At 47.1% G+C, this 27969-nt stretch overlaps 1 protein-coding gene across 1 annotated transcript in view; it reads left to right on the top strand.

Moving 5' to 3' along the window:
* VAX2 (ventral anterior homeobox 2) overlaps positions 1-25571 on the top strand; it is a 28137-nt gene extending 2566 nt beyond the window's left edge. The window contains exons 2-3 of the mRNA XM_040458591.1: positions 15636-15823; positions 24884-25571. Coding sequence (XP_040314525.1) covers positions 15636-15823; positions 24884-25330 — 635 coding nt within the window. The 3' untranslated portion in view covers positions 25331-25571. The remainder of the gene's footprint in view (positions 1-15635; positions 15824-24883) is intronic.
* Positions 25572-27969: the final 2398 nt, after the last annotated feature.

The following is a 27969-nucleotide window of genomic DNA, read 5'->3' as shown; positions in this document are numbered from 1 at the left end:
TGAAGGGAAGTCTGCAGCGCGTTGGCCTCCAGATGAAATGTCCCTCCAGTGTGCTCTTAGCAGAGAGTACATTTCACCCTTGGTCTCCCAGGACACATCCTCCCAAAGTACTTCTGGAGGAAACCATAAAAAGGTGGAAGGGAGGTTTCTGCCATCGCATCCTGTCAGGTTGTAGGGAAAGAGCCCCACTTCCCTTGGGTCTTTGCACTTCTTTCTGCCTCTTTTCCACTAGGGACTTGCTACCTGAGGGCCCCACCCCAGCATAGCCCATCTGTTGGGGGAGTTCCAAGGCACAGGGGAATAGAAGGAAAGTGTGGGGGGCTGGAATAAAGTGAAGTTGGTTTAGAGTCCTTTAAACTTGAGCCAGTTCCTTTGCCTCTCTGTGCCTCAGTTTCCACATCTGTACAGAGGAACCTATAGCTGTTACCTTGAAAGTCAGTGCTAAAGGTCAGAGGTGATGTCTATAAAACTGCAAACACCCAGCGGGACCTCTATAAATATTCTGTTGAATGAAAGGGGGTGCTCTGAGGTGACCCACAAACCACTCTGGGAATGGGCCCCCTTCCTCAGAAGCCTCCCCCAGCTCACCCCCGCCCCTTACAGACTCCAAGGACTCCACGCCTTTTCCCCTTGGCTAAATGCTGCCCTGCGTTGGGAGGTGGGCAGCCCTGGGGGGTTGAGAACAGCTGATGAAAGGAGGATTAGTGCCACCTTGCAGACCACGAGGTGTGGCCTTCCTCAATCCCCTTGGAGGAACCCCTCACTCCACCAATCACTCAAGTTTCCGGCTGCCTCCCCGAAATGCGGGTCAGGGAGCCAGGGAGGCCGACCGTGCTGCATCCCCGCCTCAAAATGGAGGCCACTTCGTGCCACACATGGACACAAACAAGGCCACAAGGATGACAGGGGCGTGTGCACACAGGCAGGCCAGCGCACCTCACCGCACACACAGCTAGGCTTCTACGGGACCAGACAGTGGCTTAGGCCACCCCACACCTCTGCGTGCACAGCCCATTGGCCAGTGACGGGTATGGATGGGGGTCCTTTTGTTTTATATTTAGGAAGGACGCACCAACTGCGAGGAGGAGGAGGAGGAGGAGGAGGAGGAGGAGGAGGAGGAGGCGGCGGCGGCGGCAGCCGGAACAAACAGGCCTCCTCCCAGCTGTGGCTCTAACCGCCCGCCCGGTGCAGCCGAGGTCAACGGCCTTTTCGGTGGAGCCGGGATACCGGCGGTTAGAAGAGGTGGACCAACTCTCACCCACAACTTCCTGCAACCTCAGTCTCTGCTGGCACCCGCGCACTCAGATGCGCCTACCTGATTCCCAGATTAATCCGGATGCAAATTCAACAATCCACCTGAATAGAGCCCGTAATGGCCGCCTGTTGGTGTTACCGAACTTTTATGAACAATGCACGGCGCTGCTACCTGCTCTCTTGAAACGGTCCCTCAGGCCTACGCATCTCAAAACGCCATTTGGGCCGCATCCTGTGTCCTCAGCCCTGTGGCCACCTTGACCCTGGTGAAGCAGGATCAGGCTGCCTCCAGAGGGCTCTCCCTTTTAAGAACTGCGGCCAGAGCTCCCCTCCTCATTTCCACACTTCTCTGGGAACAGGAGGGCAGGAAAAATTAGGGATCCCTTGGCTGAGTGAACAACCGGCCACCACACCACCACCCATTATCCGGAGTGCTTTCACCTGGGAGCTTTATGGATGCACCTGGGAGCTAAGGACGTAAGAAAGCCCACAAAGACCCAGACCTCCGGCTCTCTGGCAATTCTCCTTGTGGATGTGGGTGTGGGGAAGGGAAGCATTTAGCGGGGTCCACCGCTCCCCACCCCCATCGGAGAGCAGTGCTGGGGCAGTCCAGAACCGGGAGCCTCTGAACACTTACAGACTGCACAATGGTATACACCAGGCAGGGTCCTGGCAGCCAGACTCATCGGAAGACGCTGGGCAAGGGGCCAAGACTTCTAGGGCTTGAGCTGAGAGAGGCCTGGGGAAACAGACTCTCCCTCCCACTCCAGCAGCCAGATCTGGGTTTAGCGTCATTCCGAATCTGCTGGCTTTCTGCTTGGATTTACTGAAGCCACTGGACCTACAGGAGCTCAGCTGGGACTTTGCAGGCCTCACCCTGCAAGTCGCACGCAGTGGCTCTACAAGGGCACACCTACCCACTTGCCCAGTAGGCATTTTGGCAACTGTGAAGGTGGGGCAGATTGTTGTATCGAAATGAGCACTGGATTTGGGGTCACAGCTCTTCCACCCTGGATGGACCTCTGACCATAACCTCAATATGAGTCTCTTAATAGATACAATAACCAGGACCAGGCCTCAGGCAGCAGTTGAAAGGTTTGAACGGTTCATGCAAGGGACTGCACTTTGGAATTTTGTTTTTTATTTTCATTTTTGGTTTTGGGATTTGTGGGGGTATTAGGTTTCTTTTTTTTTTTTTTAAATTTTTCTGGGTTTGTTTTGTTTTAGGTTTGTTATGTTTTTCCTTTTGTTTTGTTTGTTTTTGGCAGAAGGACCCACATTCTCAGCAAGGGTCTGACTGGGCTCTATCGCTTTGGTCTTATTTTTTTCCCTTTGTTTACATGCGTGCTGCGCCCCCCTCTCCCCCCCCCCCCCCAACTCGCAAGCAGCCCAGCAACCAAATGTGTTGTCTTGTTGGTGTGTTTTGTGTGCACTGTTTTCATTTTCAGGGAACTATGCGTGGCTCCTTGTGTTCTCATGCTACTTTTGTTGTTCTGGGCAGTGGCTTGGACTCCGGTTCCGTGCACCCACTGCAGGGTCAGAGCTTCTAGGTGCCCCCCTCCACCTTCACCCGCTTTGACCCTGCTGGGCAAGGAGGCTGATTTTCCCCGAAGCTGGGGCGATGAGTGAGTACATGCACTGGCAAGGAGGAAGGGGACCACGGAAGCGTGTGTCCTTGGGCTTATATAGGTCGTTTGGATGTCGTTTGGGGCATTGGCCCACGGTGCACCACCTGTAGGGAGAGAGAATCTATGGGTCCTGTTGGCTCTATACCATTTCCTCAATTACCCCTGACTGAGCCTGGGGTCAGAGTAGCCCTGAGCTCCCTCCCTATATCTCTCCGATTTGTATTGGGGGTGGGGTGGGAATACGAATCATATTAATTTTGTTTCTATTTCCTGTTTGCTTAATATAAAATAAAGATTGGCCTTACGCTTCGTAAAGCCGGTAGCGGGTTACCGGCAGTGTATCCCGCCGAGTTCCCTACCCCAGTTTGAGAAACTGATAGAGGACACCGAGGCTGAGCGGGCCTGTCCAGGAATCCAATCCCTGGGAGCTGGGTAGTCTAGGCGCCTGGTTCGTCCCCCACCGCATCCAGGAGGGAGGTTGGAGGATCTGAAGGTGCCAGGGTGGCACTGAATACTGCGGAAAGAAATCTCGGCGCCAGGCCCGGATCTTGTCCCCAAAGCAGAGGAGTGGGCGGACCTGGGAAAGCCCGGGTGGCGAGCGCAGGAAGTGGGGAGTCGGTTGCAAGGTCCTAGTTGGGGCCCCCCCCCGCAAAGGCCTCTCAACCATCTCTCTCTGTCACCATGTTCACCCGCGGTCTTGCCGTCACACGTTGATTCTTTCCACAAACATTAATGAATACCTACTATGTGCCAGACCGACCCAGCAGGGGCTGCTGGCTCCCAGCTTCCCAACCGAGATCCTGTCTCTCTCTGAACACTGCAGGGTGCGGGCTTTCTGGTCACCCCCCCCCCCCCCCCCCCCGGGGCGGCCCGAGGAAGTGGCTGGGGAAGGGATGCCTGCGCTAAGTTCGAAGGGGGCAGGTGCCCGAGGCCGGGTTCCCTTGATGCCGCCCCCGCACCACAGAAGAGGCTGTCACCGCGCCCAGCCAAATCCATGATCTCCACAGATATGTTCTTGGCACAGTATACACTCACTAAATATTTGTCGAATGAGTGAAAGGAGACAAAACTGTCAACATCTCTCATTAGGTAAAAGACCGCAACGCCCTTTCCCCCCGGGGACGACGTTCGTCCGAGAGGACATCCTCATTTTTTGACGTTACAATGTTGTTCCTTACAACTGTTACAATATAAATTTGACCATGCCACATTTTTGGCATTTTGTGCAGTCCTCACTTTGGGAACCCCCGAAATATAAAACCTCAAATATGGTTCTTTTACTGGACGTGGAAAACCTCAAACACGGTTCTTTTACTGGTAGCTGGGTCGGCAGGGCCTCCAGCTGGGACTGGAGCAGGAGGTCGCTCCAGGAGCAGGGCGGCGAGCGGAGGGTAGTGAGGCTCCCGCCTGTCTGCGGCTGCTTAGTGGCTGCTTAGTGTGTGGTTCCACCAGCAAAGCCAGCCAGGGGGCGAGAAAGAAATAGCTGGATAAAACTGCGCCCCTCCTCCCCGCTCAATTCACAGGCCTCCAGTTATCCGCTGGAGCTTGAAATCACTGGGTGACTAAAGCCTGGGTTTGTTTGGTGGTTTGCTACCGCGGCCGCTGCCCAGCCACCCACCCTCGCGGGGACCAGTCGACTCGTGGAGCTGCGGGGAAGCCAGGGCTGGGCGTGCAGGGCCACATTTACAAAGTAGATAGGTAGCTAGAGGATTGGATTTCAAAAAGTTATGCGTGCTCAACATAAAACAAAACAAAACTGAACCCGAAGCGGTAGAAGGCTCCCCCAAGTAGCCACCATTCTCAGTTTCAGGTGGGCCCTTCCAGATTTTCCCACTCTCATATGTAAACATTAGCAAAAGTGGAATCCGTTTTGCAACTTACCTTTAAACAAAATTTAATCCGCAGGGGTCATCTTTTCGGGTCAACCATTTCGCGCTGTTCCGTGACTGTGACCGAACCGAAAGTATCCCTTTGGTTGGGGAAAGCCGAATTCTCCCCACCTCTGCAGGGAGGGTCCAGTTGGTTTTCCTTAATATAAACACTGTGGAATAAACTTCCAAGGCACAGGTCTTTGCGCACTTGAGTATTTCCGTGAAATAGATTCCTAGCAGTGGAATTGCTGTTTCAAAAGGTTTACCCACACTACAGTTTTTAAAAACGTGTTTTGCTTAATTTGAAAATGGTAATTAGCTCCTGTGATTCTGACATCACAGGATGTTGTTAAGTACACCGTGAAAAATCCCTCCCATCCCTGCCCTCTCTCTTCCAGTTCCCACCTGGCTCTAAGGCAGCCATTTTTTACTTTCTGGTTTGTCCTTCCAAAAGACATTCACGCTTATGCAAGTCAGGGCTGCTCTGTTGTTTTCTTGCTTTTATTTATTTATTTTTTACTCATATGTGACACCTCCCTATATTTTTCTGCACCTTGCTATTTTCACTTACCAGTACATTTGGGGATATAAAGAACGTCTTGTCCCTTTTTTCACAGATGTATAGTATTCCATTTATATGGACTGGGTGGGCCATAATGCATGTTGGATAACCCATGTCCTATTGGTGGAACAGTTAGCTTTTTTCTTATATGTTGCTATTATATACAATTCTGCAATAAACTTGTTCCTTGGTCATTTCCACGGGTGTAGGTATATGTCAGAGAAGTTCCTAAAAGATGGAAGAGTATGTTAGTTTGTAATTTAGAAGATAATGCCAAATTCCCTCCATAGATGATACACCACCCGTGCCTTATCTACCCACCTCTGCTCCCCCACCCCTCTCCCCAGTTCCAGCAGCAATGCCTGAAAGTGCTTGTAGCCCCAAATCTTGCCATCACAGTTTAGGCTTTATATCTTGAAAGATACTGTCAAGTTGCTCTTTGCGGGGGAAAGTTTGCAGTTTATATCCCCATCTTTTTCCTCTGCCCATATTGGGCATAGATATCTTTTCTACCTTTGCCAGTCATATAGGTGATAAGTAGTACCTCATTGACATTCTAATTTTTATTTCATTGATTATTAGTGAAGTTGACTATCTTCTCATATTTGCCGGCCAGGGTATTTCTTCTGGTGTTATCTAACAACTCATTTCCTTTGACCACTTTTAATTTTCAAATATTCCTTTCCTTACTGATTTGTAGAAACTCAGCATTAAGGATAGTAGCTCATTGCTTTCAATATGTGTTGCAGTTTTTTAAAGTTCATAATTTGCTTCTAATTTGTTTCTGGTGCCTTTTGTTTTCTAAAGTGTAAAATAACTTTCTAATTATAAATCTAACCATGTTTGTTTTGCCATATCATGTATAAACGGAAAGGTCTTCATTTTTTCCTGCATAAAGCATGTACACTCCCAAGATGGAACCAACCAAACACTCATTAGTAATTGAAAAAGATAAATATTTTCTTTTTGTAATATGTTGCAAAAGTGGGAAATTTTTTGCAAATTTTTTTCCATTTAATAAACATTTGTAGAAACCTTGCTTGCTGTCTAAAACTGCCTCATTCTTTTAACAGCTACATGGTATTCCATTCTGCAGATATCATTAATTTCACCAGTCTCCTATTGATGGGTATTTAAGTTGGTTCTACTTTTTCGCTATTACAAGCAATGTCTCAGTGAACATCTTTGGATCCTAATTTGGACAGATGGTTTTTTAAAGTCTCATTTATGAGACAATCTGAAAAATGTGTAACCAAGTGGGACTTTTTTATATTAAGGAATGATTGATAATGTCTTTGGTTGAGACAGTATTGTTGTTATTTTGCAAAGGAAGTTTTTTTTTCAGAGACACATATAAAAATTTTCTGGGTGAAATGATATGATGTCTGAGATTTGCTTAAAATTATGAGGATAGAGAAGACACAGGATTATTCATGAATTTATAATTGTTGAAGTTGGGGGATAGGTATGTCAGGGCTCATTATACTACTTTCTCTAATTTTGTGTATGTTTGAAATTTCTCATAATAAAATGTTTAAAATAATAGGCATTATTTCACACATATGTTAAAGTTGTGACAGATATTTCTGAATTCCATGCCCAAAATTTATACTCCCAGCAATTGTGTATAAATGTGTCATTTCACCTCACCCTCCCAACCGGGATATACTGAATCTTTTAGAGTGAGATCTTGTCAAGTGAAAAACATTTTAATTGGCATTTTTAATCACTAGTAAGGTTAAGCATATATATTCATGTACTTATTCTTCATCTTAATTTCCTCTTCTGTGAATTTTTTATTCATGTGCTTGGTTATTTCTCTATTGGTTTATTGTTTTCTTATAGTTGTGAATGCTACTTTTATACTAAGGAAGTAATCCCTTTTTCTGTGATATGTGCTGTAAACATGCCCAAATATTTTTCTTTTTTAATATTTTTTGCTTAATATTTTTTAATGTTTATTTATTATTTTGGAGAGAGAGAAGCAGACAGAGTGAGAGTGGGAAGCAGAGAGAGAGAGACAGACAGACAGACAGAATCTGAAGCAGGCTCCAGGCTCCAAGCTGTCAGCACAGAGCCCCATGGAGGGCTCGAACTCATGAACCATGAAACCATGACCTGAGCCAAAGTCAGTTGTTCAATCAACTGAGCCACCCAAGCAGCCCTCTTTTTCTTTTTTTAAACTTTGTTGTGAGGTGTTTTTTTTTTTTTTTTTTTTTTTACTGAACTCAAATTTAAATTGTAATCACATCTAATGGTCATTCCTTTTGGGGATTGTAGTTCTCTGTTAGAAAGGTCTTCTACCAAAGATAAAACTGCATTTTGCTACACAGTCTTTGTGACAAACCAAACAATAAAAATGTACACAAGGTAAGATAGAAGAAATCTTTCCTCCCTGACCAGCTTTCACTCCTAAACAGTGAAGAGAAGAGAGGTGTTCATCCTGCAGACTTGATCCTACACAAGCACAAGTTCACACACACACACACACACACACACACACACACACACACACAGTGTTGTTTTACTCGTTGTTCTTTAGAAAAATAGGTTTATACATACTTGCCGTTTTTATATAGCAGTATGTAATGGACATCCATCAAGTCAGTATATGGGGATGTACCTCATTCTTGTTAATGTCTACATAAAAACCAAAGGCATCACTAATACTGTTCCATTGATAAACATTCAACTCTTTCTTTTATTTTTCTCTTAAAAAACTATTCCACAAACAGTAAATCTATCTTTATCAAGTATATCAATATTTCTCTGGAGTCAAAACCTTTATAAAATTTCTAGGACAACAGAACTATGCCATTTTTAATTTAGCTAGGCATTGTGAAATTGCCCTCTAAAAATATTCTCAACAACAGAGCTTGAGAGAATCTTTATTTCCCCCAGCTTTGCCAGCACATTTTCTCTAGTCTGATAGGTAAAATACGGCATCTGGAAAAAAGAAAAAACTAGCTGTCATTTGCTGTTCTAACTTTTCATTTTCTCTGATTCTCTCTAAGCTTGAGTACCTTTTCATAGTTATTAGACACTTACATTTCTTCCTCTCTGAATAACCCAACCCATTCATATAATTTGCTCAGTTTCCCACTGGGTTGCTCGACTTTACTCCTTGGTCTATAGAGGCTGTGTATTTAGACATTAAGGCTCTGCTATGCATGTAGTATGAATATTTTCTCCTAATCTGTCCTTTGTCTTTTAACTGTCTCTCATCCTGCAGAAGCTTTTATTTCTAGGTGCTCAAATCTATCATTTATTTTTTAAAAATTTGTCTATGTGGGGCACCTGGGTGACTCAGTCAGTTAAGTGTCCAACTTCGGCTCAGGTCATGATCTCGTTGTCCAAGAGTTCAAGCCCTGCATTGGGCTCTGTGCTGACAGCTCAGAGCCTGGAGCCTGCTTTGGATTCTGTGTCTCCCTCTCTCTCTGCCCCTCCCCTGCTCTCTCTCTCTCTCTCTCTCTCTCTCTCTCTCTCCAAAATAAATAAATATTTAAAAAATTGTTTATGTATTTCTTTAATTTTTAGAGCTTATTTTTTATATTAAAATTTTTCTTCTATATTGTGTTTATTTTTACATGCAGTGTGAGATGAATTATTTCAAATAACGAGCTAATTGTCCAAAAGCCAGGTCTTTAATAATCCTATCTTTCCTCCCACTAACTGAAATGTCCTCATATATGCATGAATTTGCTTCCAAACTCTCATGCCAGCATCGTACCATTTTCATTGCCATAGATTTGTAATATATTTTGCTGTATGGTAATGCAAGTATTTTCTCCTCATTCTTTAACATTCTTTCCTTAACTGGTCTTCCATTTTCAATTTTCCTATTCAACTTGAGGATGAATTTTCCATAAGGAATTTTTATAATAATCACATCGTGGATCAAGGAAGGAAGGACTTTGTCACACGTAAAAATAAGCACATGAGCAGCTTGCCGTGCAAAGGAACTAGTCTGGTGCTGGGAGATGAAATCAGTTAGGGTTTTGTGGGAAGCTACTGGGAGGAATACCAGAAAAGGGTAATAGTTCATCCTAGAGGTCAGGGGCATTAGCTAGCCATTATCAGAGATCACCACCCCTCCCAAGGCAAAGGCTGGTTGGACAGAATCACCCTTTCCTGTCCCCCTAGGGCTCACTCCTCCTTGAGGAGACCAGAAAGGCAGCAAGACTCAGGAGTCATTCCCTTTAGACTCCTGCATTTTCACCCTACCCACAAAAAGGCCCTGGAATTAAATCTGTCCTTCCTTCCTGGTGCTTCCCCCAAACTCCACCCAGAAAAGGAACAATTCAGGAAAGGGGGCTGTGTCAGTAAGGATGGGCTAGGTTTTGCTGCAGAGACAACCCCAAATCTTAGAGTTTTAACAAAACACAGGTGTGTTTCTCACTCACATGATAAGTCTATCACGAGTGGGCATAGGCTCATCTTCATACTCAGAAATTCAGGCTGATGATGCTTCATCTTGACTCTTGATTCCAGGACCATCACAGTAGGGGGAAGAGGGTGTGGCAAATCATGAACCAGCTTTTAAAGTGTTCATCTGAAGGTGACTTCATCTTTTCATTTTGGCTGAAGTCATGTGGTCATATCTAATTTCAAAGGGCAGAAAATTAGTGCAACCCTACCATGTGCCTGGAAGGAGTTGGGAACACTGGTGAACAGCATTTATGATTTATCCACTATCTTAACCTTGATGAGTAGCCTTCTCTGGCTGTCATAGCTAAAATAGCAAACACACACACAATGGTTATTGGGTTTCGGTTATTTGGAGAGGGTCAGTAATATCCTCTTATCTTGTTTTATTGTCTTCCCAGCGTTTCTCATTACATTACACATTCATTTTTTTAATTTATTATCTTCCTCTCTCTGCAATAGAAGGCATATGGAAGCAAGGACCTTGTTTATTTTGCTCATTTCTATACCCTCCAGACCCTGGAAAAGTATTTGGTGCATAGTAAGTGCTCATCAAATATATGTTGAGTGGTTGAATATGCCTAGTTGTTTATTTACATAAATGGGATATTACTACATATTTTATCCTATAACTTTCTTTCTCTTCATGTCAGTTCATATCGATATTTTGTCATTCTTTTAAATTGCTACACAGTATTTTGTAGTATATGCATTAGTGTAATTTGTTCAGCCGTTTCCCTTGTGGGGAGCCGTGAGGTTGCTTTCAGATTTTCAGCATCTTGAACACTGCTGCAGCAAACATCTTTGAATATACCTTGGAGCAGATGAGCCCATGCTTTGTCTGGATAAATACTTACTAGAATAAAATTGTTAGGATAAAAGTTACATGCATTTAAGGTTGACAAATGCAACCTTAAAAGGTGGTGACAATTTACGGCCCTACCACCCTACCAACATTGAATGGGAGTGTGGAATCCCCTACAGCTCACCATTGATCTATTAATCATTTATTAATGTCTTTCCAATCCTCCAGGAAAGAAATGATTTTCTATTGTTGTGTGAGTTTACATCATCCTGATTTCTGTGAAGCTGTACTCATTTTTCATGTGTTTACTGGTCATTTGGCATCTTTTTCTGGGAATGGCCCACTTAAATTATTTGACCATTTTTCCTCCTGGACTATTTCCCTTTTAAAAAATCATTTATTTATAGTTGCATTATTTCTCATTTCTTTATCTTTTTAAAGTTTTTCCTTCAAGTTTGTTTCATTTTACTTTGGCTTTGGTACTTTTGTCATACAAAAGGGTTTAGCTTTAATATAGTTGGTTATATCCTTTGTCTATATGTCTCCATATATCCTTTGTCTTTATGGCTCCAGTTTTATATCTTGTTCTTCCCAAGCTTAGGATTATAAAAATATCATCCTATGTTTTCTTTTTTTTTAATTTTTTAAAGTTTTTATTTATTTTTGAGACAGAGAGAGACAGAGCATGAGCAGGGGAGGGGCAGAGAGAGGGGGAGACACAGAATCCGAAGCAGGCTCCAGACTCTGGGCTGTCAGCACAGAGCCCAATGCGGGGCTTGAACTCATGAATTCTGAGTTCATGACCTGAGCCAAAGTCAGATGCTTAACTGATTGAGCCACCCAGGTGCCCCTCATCCTGTATTTTCTTTTAGTGCTTTTATCATTTTATGGCCTATGATTTTCCCTCTAATCCATTTGAAACTTGTCATTTATGATGAAAGACAGGAATTTAACTTAATTTTATTACAAATAGGTAATTTATGGTTACCAATCTACGTAACTCCATTTATTGACTACGCTGATCTTTCTCCATTTAGAATGTTCCTGTTATCATAAATCCTATCAATACATATAGTGGGTCTAATTGTGCACTCTTGATTCCATTGTTTCCCACATTTCAATCACTTGAATATTCACCATTTCTGTTATGTTCCATTTATTTACTTAATATTTTAGCATAATACATTTAAGAAAATTTTTAATGTTTATCTATTCTTGAGAGAGAGAGAGACATAGTTCAAACAGGAGAGGGGCAGAGAGAGACAGAGGAAGACACAGAATCTGAAGTAGGCTCCAGGCTCTGAGCTGTCAGCACAGAGCCTGACACAGGGGTCAAACTCACAAACCGCGAGATCATGACCTGAGCCAAAGTTGGACGCCTAATCGACTGAGCCACCCAGGCACCCCAAGTGTAATACATTTTAAAATTAAATACCTACTTCTGCATCATCCTAAGCACATAAAATCATAGGTTTAAATTTTTTTCTAGTAAACATTAAAATAAGTGCATAACTTTTGAAGTAACAAATGTTTATGTAGCATTTAAAATCATCTTACAGACCACAAGTGGAATGCAGAGGCACTTTAGGGAAATGCTGTTGTTACTTTTTCCACTAATGGATTTGTTCATCTCTGTGACAAAACCTCATTGTAGCTTCATGGTATGTTCTGTTGTTGTTGATGTCTTATTTTGAAATCATTTTAGACTCACAAGAAGTTGTAAAAATAGTACAGAGAGGTTTGGCAGAGAGGTCCTGTGTACCCATCACCTTCTCTCGAAGGTGGCCACTTACGTATTTATAAAACATTGTCAAAATCAGGAAATTGACATTGGTACAATATAATTGACTAGACTACAGACCTTCCTCGAATTTCACCCATTTTTCCATGCACTCATTTTTTGTCTTCATATATAGTTCTATGAAACTTTTATATGAAGCCACATTTATAGACCTATATGACCACTACCACGATCAAAATACAGGACTGTTCTGTCACCATCAAGGAACTTCCTCAGGCTACCCCTTGACAGTCACACCCTCCCTTACCTAACTTCTGGCAACCATGGATCTGCTCTCTCCCTCTATAACTTTGTCATTGTGATAGTGTTCTATAAATGGACCCAGGCAGTACATAATCTTGAGAACTGACTTTGGTTTTCTCCACTCAGTAGAATTCCCTGGAGATTCACCCAAATTGTCACATCTGTCAATAGTCATTCCTTTTTATTGCTGAGTCATATTCCATAGTATAACTGTACCCCAGTTTGCTTAACCATTCACCTATTGAACATTTGGCTTGTTTCCATTTAGGGACTATTATAAATAAATAAAGCAGCTATGAGCATTCATGTATAGGTTTTGATGTGAACCTAAGATTTTGTTTCTCTCGGATAAATGCCCACGAGTGTGGTCACTGGGTTTTATGGTAAGTGTATGTTTAACTCTTTGAGAAACTGCCAGGTCGTTTTCCAGAGTGACTGCACCATTTACATTCCCACCAGCAGTGTAGAAAGATGTACTTTCTCTGTATCCTCACCAGCTTTTGACAGTCTCAGTATTATTTCTTTTAGCTATCCTAATATGTGTCTCTTGTGGTTTTAATTCATCTTTCCCTAATGGCTGGTGATGTTGAATATCTTTTCATATGCTCATTTTTATGGCACGTTTTGATATCTGGCGGGCAAGTTGCCTTTCTTATATGATTCCTGCCTTCCTTGACCCTGAGAGGAAGAGCTAACCTTGGCTGTTCCCTGAGGCAGGAATGCTTGTGTTAGCTCTTCCACAAAGAAGAAAGGGCGAGGGACATCTATGATTTGACCTCAGTGGTCTGGAACACAGGCTTAGAGCTCTAGGTGGGCTCCAGGAGGCTCTCTGGGAAGAGGATGTAAAACTTCCAGCACCACATACAACACCCACCACCCCTCCTCCAGTCCACACCCCCCCAAAACACTTCTAATAAAATCAGTGCCTTTGGATATGGAGTCATTTGGGTTTTGTGAGGGAAGTTCTGAGACTGGTCCCACAGTTGGAAATAACAGGATCTGAGCAAAGGGGACCCAGTTGATGGGGCCGCAAATATTACCCCACCTTTTCAGAATGTAGAAAGTACCGGAGAGGGAGAGCTTGAGTTGTCCCAAAAGGCCTGTGGGGTTTCCACCTCCACTCCAAGAGCTGGGCCCATGTCCATCTGATGTGCTCTGCCCAGTGTAGGGGGGAGGGCCACCTCTGAGAGTGACTGCATCCCCTGACCCAGACACATCTTCTTCCCATGGTTGACTGAGCACAAAGGTTCTTGAGAACCTCTGAGATCAGGGGCAGGACTTGCAAGCCAGGAGGAGCTAACACATACCGTGGAGGAGTAAATGTTAGCTGGCCGGGGCAGGAGCCAGGAAGAACCACTCTCATAAATCATATGGTGGAGGATTTGGAGGGAGAGATGTTAGACTCATTCTCTAAAGCAGGGATTCTAAAAGTAGAATCTATAGTGGTGAGGCTCACAGGAGCCTCCTGGCAGACAGCAACATTCCAAATGCAGGTCCTTTCCTATGTCTTCCAGGGCACTTGATGAACCCATCCAGAAGATTCCATTTTTTTACCCATGACCAAAGGTCTCTTCATTATAACCTATCCATTGAATCATTAAACATTGCTAAAAGAGGGTATTCGTAAAGGAAAATAAGGTTGTTTCTAGAGCTTATGGAACACTGTCAGTGTGACCTCGGGGAGGTTATTTAAAATGTGTTCCTCCATTTCCCTATCTGTAAAATGGGACTAATAATAGTTCCAGCTTCACTGAGAACATTGTTAAGTTTCAAGTCCTCAAAACCGTGCCTGGCCTCCAGCAAACACGGCCCAGGTGTCAGCTTTCCTTATGACTGAAACACGAGCAGCCAGGCCACTCGCTTCTGGCCACACAGCAGAATGTGTGACCCCCGGGGGAGGGTTAAAACTCCCCCAACCGTGGAGGGTTGCTCTGTCACCTGTGCTTGATCAGCAGTGCCTGCGTTGGTTGATCAGGGCTGCCTTGAGCTGGTGGGTTTTCTGCCGACACTCATCTTTCTCCCTAATGGTAAACTACTGTTAGTTCAGCTTCATTGTCAGCAGTGTCATGTGCTGGGAATGGTTTGCTAAGTCCTACAGAATACGAGACTGCATATTTCCATGTGCCAATTTTTGACACAAATAACTAATAACTAGATTTCCAGCTATCCGAGTGTGTGGTTCAAACATGTTATCATCTCTGCCCCTATTGCTAACGCTGATGTATATATACAGCCCACCCTCCCCCAAATCATATTTTACTTTTGCTGAACACTTTGTTGCCATTTCTCAGTTCTTTAAGTGGAAGTATCTGGTGAACGTAGGCTGCAAGATTTTCAATGTCTCTTAAGTAGCCTCCAAAATTTTGGAGACTCTGTGCATGGATGGCATTGGTTTAGGATCCAGGGGGGTGGCCTATTGTTCAGGACGACGTACGTGGGGAGTGGCAGAAATCTCCTCTGTAGAAGGCACCCCAGCAGCTTGATGTAGTGGCAATGGTCCTTGGACTCCTTCCTGGGGACCCCAGCTTCCCAGGCTGCCCTCCGCCCCTTACCAGCTAGCCTCTTCATGGAACCCAGGAGGGTCTGGGGACTCAGGTGCTCATGCATGCATACACACCCAGCACAGGACCTGGCTCAGGACATCTCCTCCAGTAAGCCTTACCTGCCTGGTCATACCCAATGCTAGCCCGTCCTTTCCTCTACACTTGAGGACTTAGTATATCTGTTTCCATTTATTCTTTTATTCTACTGAGGAAACAGAATCCTGGCTGGGTCAGAGTGAATTCTTTCTGCCCACGCTACGTGGTAGACTTGAAATTTGTAACAAGGCCCACTCACACACATATACCCAACAGACACGATATACTGCGTTGGATGATTAAAGAAGCTAGGTCCCGAGAGGGTAAGCAACTTGTCAGAGGTCACAGAGCCGGGCCCCGGCTCAACGAGCTCTCTGTTATATCACACTGCCTCCTATTAATATGACTGTTGGTGGCCTATATCCTTAATTAGTGAACTAACCTGCCTCTTGTCATGGCCCCTGCAGATGCCAAAGGGACCATCCGGGAGATTGTCCTGCCTAAGGGTTTGGACCTGGACCGGCCCAAGCGGACCCGCACATCCTTCACGGCTGAGCAGCTGTACCGCCTGGAAATGGAGTTCCAGCGCTGCCAGTATGTGGTGGGCCGAGAGCGCACCGAGCTGGCCCGCCAGCTGAACCTCTCCGAGACCCAGGTAAGAGTGCAGGGCCAGGCCACTCCACCCCTGCCCTACAGCCTGGGAACTTCGTGGGGTGTGAGGCCTATGGGCTGCTGCAGGGAGACCCAGCTTTTGAGGAGTTCAGACACGCATTAGGGAAAGGCTTGGAGTTATAGGCAAACCAGAGCAATGAATATAGCGCTGACAAGAGAGAGCTGGCATATGCCAACAGGGGGCCTTCCAGATACGTCAGGCACTTTGGATGGAACATGGGAAAAGGCCAGAGAAATAGGAAGGAGGGGCATCCAGGATGCAGGGAGTTACTCAGGGCTGTTGGTGCGTGAGGGATCCTGCAGGAAAGGACGGTGAGGGGTTGGCTTGCTGGGAGCAAAGGTTCCAGGGAAGAGAAGAAATGATCCAAAATTGGATAGGGGACTTCTCAATTCCCCCTCCTGGGCTTCCTCCCAATCCTCCGTACATGCCCTGCATCCCACTGTGCCTCAGGAGCTCTTGCTGGAGAGAAGGAGTCTGAACACCCCCTTTACTCAGGAATGCCTTCGCATTTTAACAATAATAAGCTTAACCCAAAGGAAAAGCTTTTGTAAAGTGAGCACCCCCTCTGCGCGAATGGAGGCATTTCAAGCTGGTAACAGAGACACATAATGATAACAATAATACTAATAATACCTAGTACTCACGGTGCGGAGGCAGGGCTCTAAGTGCTCTGCCTGCGGTAACTCACCAATGCCTCCCAACAACCCGATGATGTAGCTGCCTGTATTATCCCATTTTACAGAGGAGGAGAGATTATGCCCAAGGTCATACAAAGAATACGCTCCAGAGCTAGGATTGGACAAGCAGTCTGGCATCTTTATGCCACCCGTAAACTGGCAACCATCCTGGGGCTTATAAAGAATGACTCGAGACCCTTAGTCAAGCCACAGCTCTGGTAGCTTAGCCTCATATATGAGGGAGCTCATGGATAGATGTATTACAGACATGACCAAAACAGGACTTACACAGGGTAGAGGCGAGGAAGGAGAGAGTGGGCAGGCAGACAGTCTGGAAGGGTGCGCTTCCTGGAGAAGGCTGTGGTGGGATATGCAGGGGTCCCTTCTGTGCCTGCTGCCGTGCTTCCCTTGGCACCCCCACTGCAATTCAGTCAGGACCGGCTGCTGTCCTGCAGGCCCAGGCCGTCTCCACCTGGACCTGTTGTCCGGCAGAGCCCCAAACAACACAGCAGATGGCCTGGGGCAGCGGGGGCCCTCCCTCCAGTGACACTCAGTCAGGAGGCTGGAAAGCCAGGCTCTGCCAGAGAGAGGGCTGCGGTGGCTGGGCCCGGCCAGAGCTCCTGGGGGGACATCAGGCATAGAGTCACCCCTCAATACCTGCCCCTCTCGTCCTATCTGACCTCTGCCCAGCCTAGTTTTGCCAGCACACTCTACCCTGAAACTTTGCTCTCCAAAGGCACCTCAGATGCCCAGCCCAGCAGCTCCTTCCCTGTCCTCATCTTTCCCCTGCCCTGCCCCCTATACGCCCGACATTTATCTGCCCTTGGTGGTCAGGGCCAAGCCCCTCCTCTTCCAGGAAGACTTCTTGACTTCATCCCAAGAGACCCTTCCACATGTCTTGGTAAAGTGTGTGTGTGTGTGTGTGTGTGTGTGTGTGTGTGTGTACGTGGTGGGCACCAACTAGCACACACTTCCCAAGAACAAGAATGTGTCTGAAAGCCACATCTCCACTTCAGGCCTCCATGGGGAGCTCAGAACACAGCTGAGCAAACAGTGAGCCCTCAGTGAATCCTCAACTTACTGACTTGCTTACCACTCCCCTTTCTTTTTCCCCTGTCCCCGGGGTCTTACAGGTAACACATGGTACAGGAAACCTCCGTTGAGACCTTCCCCTATACCGGGCACTGCTCCAAGGGCTTGATGTGTCCTAACTCATTTATTCCTCTCACCACAATCTTATGGGATGGGAGTGAGGTTTTCTCCAGACAGCACTTCTGACACCAAATGTGTGGTGTTTTCTAACACCAACAGCAACCAAGTCCCCCTTTCTCAATCACCAACTGGTACTCAAACTATTCAATTCAATTCTGACACTGGCTCCTGGAGTTAGCACAGACACTATAGGTTACAGCTCAGTCTCACAGGACAGTCCCACATCAGATGCCAGTTGCATGTCCCTGGGGCCACCTGTACTTCCGACTGGCCAGCTGAAACATTGGGGGTTCCCTCATCTTCCTCCTCGGGCTTGTCAATTTGTTGGAATGACTCACAGAACTCAGGAAAACACTTTACTTTCCTTTACTCATTTATTGTAAAGGATACAACTCAGGGGGGCACCTGGGTGGCTCAGTTGGTTAAGCATCCAACTCTCGCTTTTGACTTGGGTCATGATTTTGCAGTTTGTGAATCTGAGCCCTGCACGAAGCTCTTAGCTGGTGGTGTGGAGCCTGCCTGAGATTCTCTCTCTCTCCCTCTCCCTCTGCCCCTCCCCCTGCTCTCTCAAAATAAAGGAATAAACTTAAAAAAAAAAAGGATACAACTTAGAAATAGCCAAATTTTTGGGGTGGGAGGGAGAGAAATAGCCAATTGGAGAGATGCATACAGCAAGATGTTGGGGTGCGGGTGTTCAACGAGCTTCTATACATTTTATGGATGTGCCACCCCCCAGAACTTCCTTGTGTTCAACCCAGAAGCTCTCTGAATCTCACTGTTCATGATTATTTATAACCCAGCCCCTCTCACCTCCCTGGGGAGCCAGGGTGGGGGTTCCAAACCTCTAATCACAGACGTGATCTTTTTGGAACCAGTGCACATCCTGAACTATATAAGGTCCACCCTGAGTCACCTTGTTAGCATAAACTCAGGTGTACTTTAAAGGGGCTTATTATGAATGACAAAGGGCACTCCTGTCACTCAGGAAATTCCAAGGGCTTTAGGGGCTCTGTATCAAGAATGAGAAACAAAAGTCAAATATGTACATGTTTTAATTTTTTTTTAAGTAGGCTTCACACCCAATACAGATCCCAACACACAGTTTGAATTCATCACCCTGAGATCAAGACCTGAGCTGAGTTCAAGACCTGAGCTAAGATCAAGAGTGGGACACTTAACCAACTGAGTCACCCAGGTGCCCCGAATATGTACACTTTTTAAATAACAGAATGCGGGACACCTGGGTGACTCAGCCAGCTGAGCCTCTGACTTGATTTCTGCTCAGGTCATGATCTCACAGTTTATGGGATTGGGCCTTGCGTCGGGTTCTGTGCACTGACAGAGTGGAGCCTGCTTGGGATTCTCTCTCTCTCTCTCTCTCTCTCTCTCTCTCTCTCTCTCTCTCTCTCTCTCTCTCCTTCTCTCTATACCCCTCCCGAAATTGTACTCTGTCTCTCCCTCTCAAAATTAATTAATTAAATAAATATTTTAAAAATACCAGAATAGGCCTTTATTATTTCTGTGTTAAAGAAAGGGAAACTGAGGCACAAAGAAATTAAATAACATGCTGAAAATTTAAAGCAGGAACATTTGGGGCACCTGGCTGGCTCAGTGGGTGGAACACATGACTCATGATCTCAGGATTGTGAGTTCGAGCCCCATGTTGGGCACAGAGATTACTTAAAAATAAAATATTAAAAAAAAAATAAAAATAAAGCAGGCACATTCATTAGCTCACCAGATTAATATTTATTAAAAGCTGGCTTTATGGGTAATATTATCCCCATTTCAGGAAACTCAGAAGGTTTATTAACTTGCCCTTGGTTACATAGCTAGAATTCTGTGGAATTCTCCATATATTCACCCATACGTTTGTTCAAAAATATTACTGCATACCTACTATATACTAGGTACTGTTCTAGGCACTGGGGATATATCCGAGAACAAAATAGATCAGGCACCTAGCCTCAGGCAGCTTCCATTCTGCATGAGAAAGACAAATAGCATTTATTTATTTTAATGTTTATTCTTCTTTTTTGAGAGAGAGAGAGACAGAGTGTGTGTGGGGGAGGGGCAGACAGAGAGGGAGACACAGAATATGAAGTAGGCTCCAGGCTCTGAAGTGTCAGCACGGAGCCTGACGAGGGGCTTGAACTCACAAGCTGTGAGATCATGACCTGAGACAAAGTCAGACGCTCAACCAACTGAGTCACCCAGGTGCCCTGACAAATAGCATTCAAAAGAGTGATGAGTACTAATGAGGCAGATAAAATGTGATATGATAGAGACTAGGAATCTTTGACTGAGGTCATCAGGAAAGGAGATGAATGACAGTGGGCTGAGGTGTGAATGACAGGGAAGAGACAGCCAGGACAAGCGCCAGAAGAGGAGTCAAGACACAGGGTAACAACTGTGAAGACATGGAGGTGGGAACTAGCATAGAATATTCTGGAAGTGTCTGAAGGCCAACGTGGCTGGAGTCGAAGCGTAATAGGGAAGGTAGGCGGCAGAGCATATAGTGTTTGGAGGCCATGATGAGGCGTTGAAGAGAGAGTGCCATGAGAGGACCAGCATTTTACAGAGCTCACTCTGGTCACCATCTGGAGAATGGTGAATGAGTGGATGAGGTGGGGGCCACTGCCATGTTGTCTTGAACTCTGAGTGATGGTGGAGGAGAGAAGTGAACTGATCTGAGATGTCATCTAATTTGGAGATAGAACTGTTAGGACTCGTTCATCATGACTTACGTGCACAGGGCAAGGGAAAGAGAAATGGTTTGGGCTCGAACTGGTGAATGGTGAGAAGTGGTCAGTGATGCCATGTAACAGGTTGAGAAAGCTGGGGAGGAGCAGGAAGGTGGGAGAGGAATCTGGAGTTTTGTTTTGCATCAGTTCAGTTTGAGATCCAAGTGGAGATGTCAGGAAGGTATGTCAGATATTTCTCCGGGGGCTGGTGTTTCTCTGATTTTACCTAGGAGTCTTGGTCAGGCCTCTTTTGTGGGAAAGGTAAGAGATTCCTTCAAGTGTGCTCAAATAATAGAGGGACTCCTAAGGGATAGAACAGGAGGCACAATCTTGTGTAAGTCCAAGAACAGGGACCACGGAGTAGCCAGGCCTCATAGCGACCGACCGAAAGCTGAAGACCATGTTGGATCCCAGGACTTCAACATCACATGCAGCTCTCCCCCTAGTGCTCTCCTGAATATGCCCCCAACTGCTCTCCAAGTGATTGCCTCCCTCTCTGTGTCCACTTCTTTTCCTCCTGCCAACCAGCATCTTTACCCCCTTCCTGGACATCAAGAGGGTCCTAATCCAGACAGACAAAATGAGGACTTACTCAGGACCCGTTCTCACTCCATATCTCTTCCTTAACCACTATGTGCCCAGTTAAGTTGTCTGCATTTTTATTATTTTTTTAATGCTTATTTTTATTTTGAGAGAGAGGGGGTGGTAGAGACAGAGTGAGAGAGTGGGGGAGGGGCATACAGAGAGAGAGAGAGAGAGAGAGAGAGAGAGAGAGAGAGAATGAGAGAGAGAGAGAATCCCAAGTAGGCCCCACACTGTCAGTGCAGAACTCCATGCGGGGCTCGAACTCACAAACAGTGAGATCATGACCCGAGCCGAAATCAAGAGTCAGATGCTTAACCGGAGCCACCCAGGTGCCCCAAGTTGTCTGCACTTTTAATGAGAACCCCCCTTATAGGACCTGGTGCGCAGAACCATGAAGCCTTCCCTTCCCACCACTTACAAAGTTCTGCAGGCTGAAGTGTCCTTCGGATATACGGACAGGGGCCCAGGCAGAATGCAACTGATCTCTGGGCCTGGCCTTGCCCAGACCCCCAGGCTGTGCATTACAGGGAGGCCCTAGAGTGCAAGGAAGGGGTCTCAGAGGGATCTAGTTCTTGGACACACCAGAATAACTCCCACCCCCCACCCCAGAGTGGCATGTGCTTTTCTCCAAATCTGAGAACAAGGATAGTCCCACTTAGTCTAGTTCTCCTTGTTTTTATACTTTATCACCCTGCTTTGTTTCAAGGAAAACATGTGGGGCTTAATTAAAGCAGTGTTTCTCAAAGTATGGTCTGCAGACCAGTTATATGTAGGACCCCTGGGGTTCTCATTAAAATACAGATTCCAGCTTAGATTCCATGCTCAGCCCCCAGGCTCCAGTCAGAGTTTCTAGGAAAGACCTGACAACCTCTATATTAACCTCTGTATAATCTCAAACTAGATTGACCACATTAACCACATTGCTTAAAAGACTTCAGTGTCTCCAGGCACTTTGCTAAATCCATGATTATAGCTCATTGAGTGATTACAACAAACCTAGCGAGGAGGCATGATTATAATCCCCATTTTACAGATAAGGAAACTGAGGTACAGAAAGGTTAAGGAACTTGCCCCATGCCATTCCAACTAATTAAGGAGAGAACCATAATTGACTCCAGGTTTGTCCGACCTCAGGATCTTTTCCACTATCTTGTTTGCTACTTCTACCAAAACACTTACTGTCTTGTAACACTTACTGACCTGTCCATTTCCCCCACTACTGGTGTCTGAGACCCACAGAGTTTTAGGCATTCCTGTTTTTTCAGCACCTGGCAATGCCTACACCTATTGGATGCTTGCTGTTCATGTGTTGTATGAGTGACCACAGTCAGAGCAGGAAACAAGAAAAGAAGATGTGGCAGTAGAGGAAGGAAAGGTGGGAGGCTGGCCCCAGGACTCCCCTCATTCTGCTGGCATGAGGGACTTTTTTAAGGCCAGGCTCCCAGGATCCAGGCTGAGGACAAACTGCCAAGTCCCAATACTGACAGCATCACCACTTGGCTTGGATAAGAGCAGCTCTGATTCTTCAGCAATTGTCCTCAGCCCCTTACCCATCACCTCTGCCCCAAGATGGCTTCTTCCAGAACAGCAGAATAGGCGGTACCTTCCAGATTACAAAAACCAGGGCCATCCCAGATACACAAGTGACATTCATAGGAATGTGCCCACAGTCACAGGAAGCAGCCTCTTAGAGATTCATGCCATTTCCAAATCAACAAGGAGGCTTGGGATTTAACACCAACCATGAGCCCAAAGAGAGTGATGGATGATCTCCCAGAAAATACCTCCCTAGTCCGGGCAGCCAGTTGAAAACCATGGCTCATGGACCACGGTGTGGTCTGGCAAGGGATTAGGGGGTGAAAGGTACCAAGCATTCACTGAGTTCCAGGGGAACCAGGAGAGGGAGGGGGCAAGAGGCAGCCCACAGGAAGACCACAGAAGGGCACCAAGAAGACAAACAGAGGCCAAAGCCTCCGAAAGTGTGCTTCTGGATAGCACCCCGGGCCTACTCAGCATGCAAATGAACTGGGCCTTGAAGGACCTGTACCCAGATTTAACCCTGAGAGAGGGTGACCCCTGTGGTGGAACTGAAAGCTTCCTGGAGGAGAGGAGGGATGAGCCCAGAGGCTCTGAGCCTGTCTCTCACTCAGTTTGTCCCTTGTTTGGTGAGCCTTATGAATCAGCCCTTTAGGGACTATGGGACTCATGGTAGGAGGTAGACGGGCAGGGTGCCTTTCCCCAACCTTTGCAGTTCTTTGAACTTCCATCACAGTTCACAGATTAGAATCACACACAGAACTTAAAAAAAAAAAAAAAAAAAAAAGGATACATAGGCCCCTCCCCCTAGAGATTTGGTGAGTAGGCATGTGGCATGGGCATTGGGATTTTGAAAAACATGACTCCAGATAATTTTAAAATGCAGCCCAGATTGACAAGCCCCAATGTAACTCATAAGGGCCCAAGACATAGGCCTGCCAGATCCCAGCCCCTGCCTCACTTCCTCTCCAGGAGCCTCCTCCTCCCAGAGCCACCCACATCCACCCTATCTTGTACCCCTGGAGCTGCAGAAGGACAAGACACTTTGCAAAAGCTTTGTCATTCCTTATTGGTCACACTCCTTATTACTGCCACTCCCTTTGTTGCTGGGAGTGGGTTAATGCCACCATCCCACTGGACCCTCAGCTTCCCCAGGACAGGAATCATGACTTCTGGGCCTGTCCTCTCCCACTAGTTCAGAGCTGTGAACAGAGAAGGGAGCAATAAATGATGACTTCAATTCAGGGTGGGCCAGGCACCACGTGAGGCCCTCTACCTGGACTTCCTTATCTGATCCCTTCAACAGCCCAGGTATTTTTGTCCCCATTTTTGAGATGAGAAACTGAAGCTGGGGAGTTCGTGGGGTGGTGCCTAGGTCCTAAAAGGGTGGCTGCTCACCGGGGCAGAGAAGCCAGGGGGGCTTCCCGGCAGGGGAGGGAATGCAACCACACACAGAGCCACTTTCCCAAGGATCTGGTGGGAGGAGCAATTGAGTTCCGGGAGTGACAAACATAGAGGGTTTTCTTCTTTCCAAACGCTTCCTTCAACCATATTTGGCCGCCTGTCCCTTGGCCTTCCCTTACTGCTATTTCCTTCAAATGTCACCTCTTCAGAGAGGCTATGTTTGCCACGCATTAATAAGCTAGTCCCCTCCCCGGCCACTCCCCTCTTTATCCTGCAGCCTTTTTCCAAACCAGTGCCTCTCAAAGGGTGGTTCTTGGGCTGCTGTGCACCCCGTTCTGTCCCCAGCAAACTCTTATCTGTCTAGGACAGGTTAAGTGCAGAGATGGAAGTAAGTGTGATCCATTTTCATCGTATTTGACAAAAACATTGGTCCACAACAGACTGGAAAACTTTAAAAAGTGGTTCCTCGGCACAAATAATTTGAGAGATGCTGCTCAAAGCACTCAGAGCCACCTGACAGTCACGGCTGTTTGTTTTCATTTCCTGTGCACCAGCCGCCTCCCTGTCTGTGCCGTCCCCTCCACATCAAGGATTCCCTCCACTCTCGTCACTGCTGATTCCCCGAGTCTAGAGCAGCACCCAGCAGGCAGCAGGCACTAGAGGGCGAGGGTCCCTTACTGGTTCACCCAGAGCAGGCTGGTGTGGAGAGACCTTAATGACACTCTGAATACTCTTCTTCCCCCTTTCACTCCACCCTTACTCCCCCCACTCTCTGTCCCCTTGCCCTCCACGCCCTTCCTCTTCTTTTCTCCTCCCACCTGACCCCACTTTGCTTTGCCTGTCCCCTCTCCCTTCCCGACACCCCTCCCTGTCCTCCACCCAAGGTGAAGGTCTGGTTCCAGAACCGCCGCACCAAGCAGAAGAAAGACCAGAGCAGAGACCTGGAGAAGCGGGCGTCCTCCTCGGCCTCCGAGGCCTTTGCCACATCCAACATCCTGCGGCTGCTGGAGCAGGGCCGGCTGCTGTCTGTGCCTAGGGCCCCCGGCCTCCTGGCGCTGACCCCTGGCCCACTGGGCCTGCCTGCCGGCCACAGGGGCACCTCACTGGGTGACCCCAGGAACTCCTCCCCGTGCCTCAACCCACTGACCTCAGCGTCGGCGTCCCCGCCCCTGCCACCCCCTCCACCGGCCCTCTGCTTTTCCACTGCCCCACTCCTGGACCTGTCTGCCTGCTATGAACTGGGCTCCTCGGCCTTCGCACCCTACAGCAGGCTAGAACGGAGAGTGGGCAGCCCCAGCGGCAGCGGCGGTGACAAGAAAGCCAACATTTAAGCCTCCACCTCCCTGCCACACCGAGTCCCCAAGCACGGCACCACCCCTGCCTCCCCTGCCCCATGGACTGCCCTGAGCAGGCTCCCAGAGAGGCGGGCAGCCTCACATCTGGCCCCACCTGCCTTTCAACTCAGAGACTGTTGCCCAGAAGGCCTTGGTCCCGCAGCTTGTGTGTGCGAGTGCAGTGTGCGTGTGTGTGCCTCTCACTGAAATAAAAGGAAAACAATGACAAGAAGGGAAACAGAGTCACCACAGCACCACCACTGCCCCTCGATCCCATCCCTCCCTCTCCTCACCGGGAAGGAAAATGGGCTGAGCCAGGAGACCTCTAATGGGAGGGAGAAAAACTGGAGCCATGTTCACAGTTACGGGGGATGGGGTACCACGCTCCTGCTCCCAATTAGAGCTTCTGCCTGGGCATTGCAAAGCCCATGATAGCCACATGGACGCTTCTGCTGGTTAAGCATTGCTCTTTGCAAGGTCCTCTTCGAAACATAAAAATATTTGAAAGGTAGAAATGTCAAATTCTTCAAGAGGGTAGACAATGACAGGTGCCTGGGTGGCTCAGTTGGTTAGGCCAGGCTGTTAAGCAACTCTTGGTTTCGGCTCAGGTCATGATCTCATGGTTCAAGAGGTCCAGCCCCACACTGGGTACCCTCCCCCTCACCCCAACAGCATGGAACCTGCCTGGGATTCTCTCTCTCCCTCTCTCTCTGCCCCTCCCTGGGCTTGCTTGCATTCTCTCTCTCTCTCTCTCTCTCTCTCTCTCAAAGTAAATTACAAAAAAAGGGGGGGACGCCTGGGTGACTCAGTCGGTTGAGCGACCGGCTTCGGCTCAGGTCATGATCTCATGGTTTGTGAGCTCAAGCCCCGCATCGGGCTCTGTGCTGATGGCTCAGAGCCTGGAGCCTGCTTCTGATTCTGTGTCTCCCTCTCTCTCTGTCCCTCCCCCACTCATGCTCTGTCTCTCTCTGTCTCAGAAATAAACATTAAAAAAAAAAAAAAAAGGAGGGCAGACAATGAAAGGTGAGATCAGGATCTAGAAGAGAGCCAGAGAATGGATATAAGAGGTAAATCCGGGCAAGATCCCACATGCCTAAGAGGGCGTGCTCATCACAATCCCCACAACACAAAGCACTTTTTAAAAAAAAATGTGGTTTTTTTCCCTCAAGTAAGACACTTGTATTTAACTTTTTGTTTTGCAATGACCGTGGATTTACGAGAGGTTACAAAGATACTTTAGAGAATTCCTTGTACCCTCCACCCAGTTTCCCCCAGTGGTTACATCTTCCATAACCAAAGTGTAATATCAAAACCAGGAAATTGACATTGGCACTGTGTGTGTGTGAGTGTGTGTGTGTGTGTGTGTGTGTGTAGTTCCCTGTCATTTTGGCCCCTGTGTAAGATCTGTGGAACCGCCACTGCGATCAAGATGTAGCACTGCCTATTACCACAAAGCTCTCCCCTTCATAGTCACCCCTGACCCACGAGACTTCTTTGAAAGAATGGAAATCGTGAGAGAGGGCCCAGGGACCAGAAATGGGTCCTCAAGTCAGAGGCCAGAGGTGACATTTCAACGCCATTCGGGAAAAAAGACGGGCACAGTCTGTTCCAGTCTGCTCTTGGAAACACGTTTGGTTTCAGATTGGCTGTCCTTAGTCACCCAGACAGGGATCCCCAAACAACTGTGCTTCCTCCCTTCCCTCTGCATTGGCAGTATAGTTTGGGGAGGTGCTTAGAAATGCCAGGACATCCTGAGTCTGGAATAAAACATGGGGTGACCAGGGCAGACCTTGGGTTCAGCCAGCCCCTAGTGTCTACCTTGCCTTGTCCAGCAGACCTGTGGAACACACAACTCCTTTAGCCACTCACACAAAGAGGGTTCCTCCATTTGTACTTTCTGTTCTGGGCTGAAAAATGTCAGGATAGACCTGCCCCATGAGACCGTACAGGTGAAATATAAAGAGGTAAGACAGAGTCCTCTGCCCAGATGGAGAGAGACCTGCCCTGCTTCCCTGGGAGTTCTGGATACTGTGAGAGAGAAAGGCTTAAAGAAACCCAAGTCTGATGCAGGAGACAAACTCAGTTCTTTGGGGGCTCAGAGCCTAGCAGCAGTGACAAGAGAGAATTCTCCAAAAGGGCATGACAAAGGAAAGACACCACATATGTGGTGAATCAGGAGTGCTGAGAAGGCTTCCTGTAGGAGGTGGCACTGAAGTTGGCACAAGAATGATCCTCTATAGATGTTCAAAAAAAGAAGGTGATGATTGAATTGTGCAGGGGAAGAAGTATGTAGGTATGGTTAGGGCAAGGGGTACAGGGTGAGGGCAGGTCAGGGGGAGGGGGGGCCGTAAGGAAAAGATGTGGAGAGAGGGCAGCCTGCCAGAAACTGCATGTGGTGGGGAGAACAGGATGAGATGTGGTATGGAGCAAGGGCCTGTGAGAGCGCCTGAGGTTCCAGGGGGAGGAGCTGAGTTCACACCAGCACCTCCTAGATCTGGAAGAGCTCCAGGGCCAGAGGCTGGTTTCCCTGTTTACAGTCAACTCCTGCAGGAGAGGAGGGGTGAGGGGAGGGGTGGCCACAGGGGCAGTCTGGTAAGCTCACTCCGGCTCCAGCTGGGCCCGAAGTGTTGCACTCA

The sequence above is a fragment of the Herpailurus yagouaroundi genome, unplaced genomic scaffold (assembly GCF_014898765.1).
Source record: "Herpailurus yagouaroundi ecotype Mexico unplaced genomic scaffold, PumYag 221, whole genome shotgun sequence".
In the NCBI taxonomy this organism is placed as follows: domain Eukaryota; kingdom Metazoa; phylum Chordata; class Mammalia; order Carnivora; family Felidae; genus Herpailurus; species Herpailurus yagouaroundi.
This window is presented reverse-complemented; position numbering and strand designations above follow the sequence as displayed.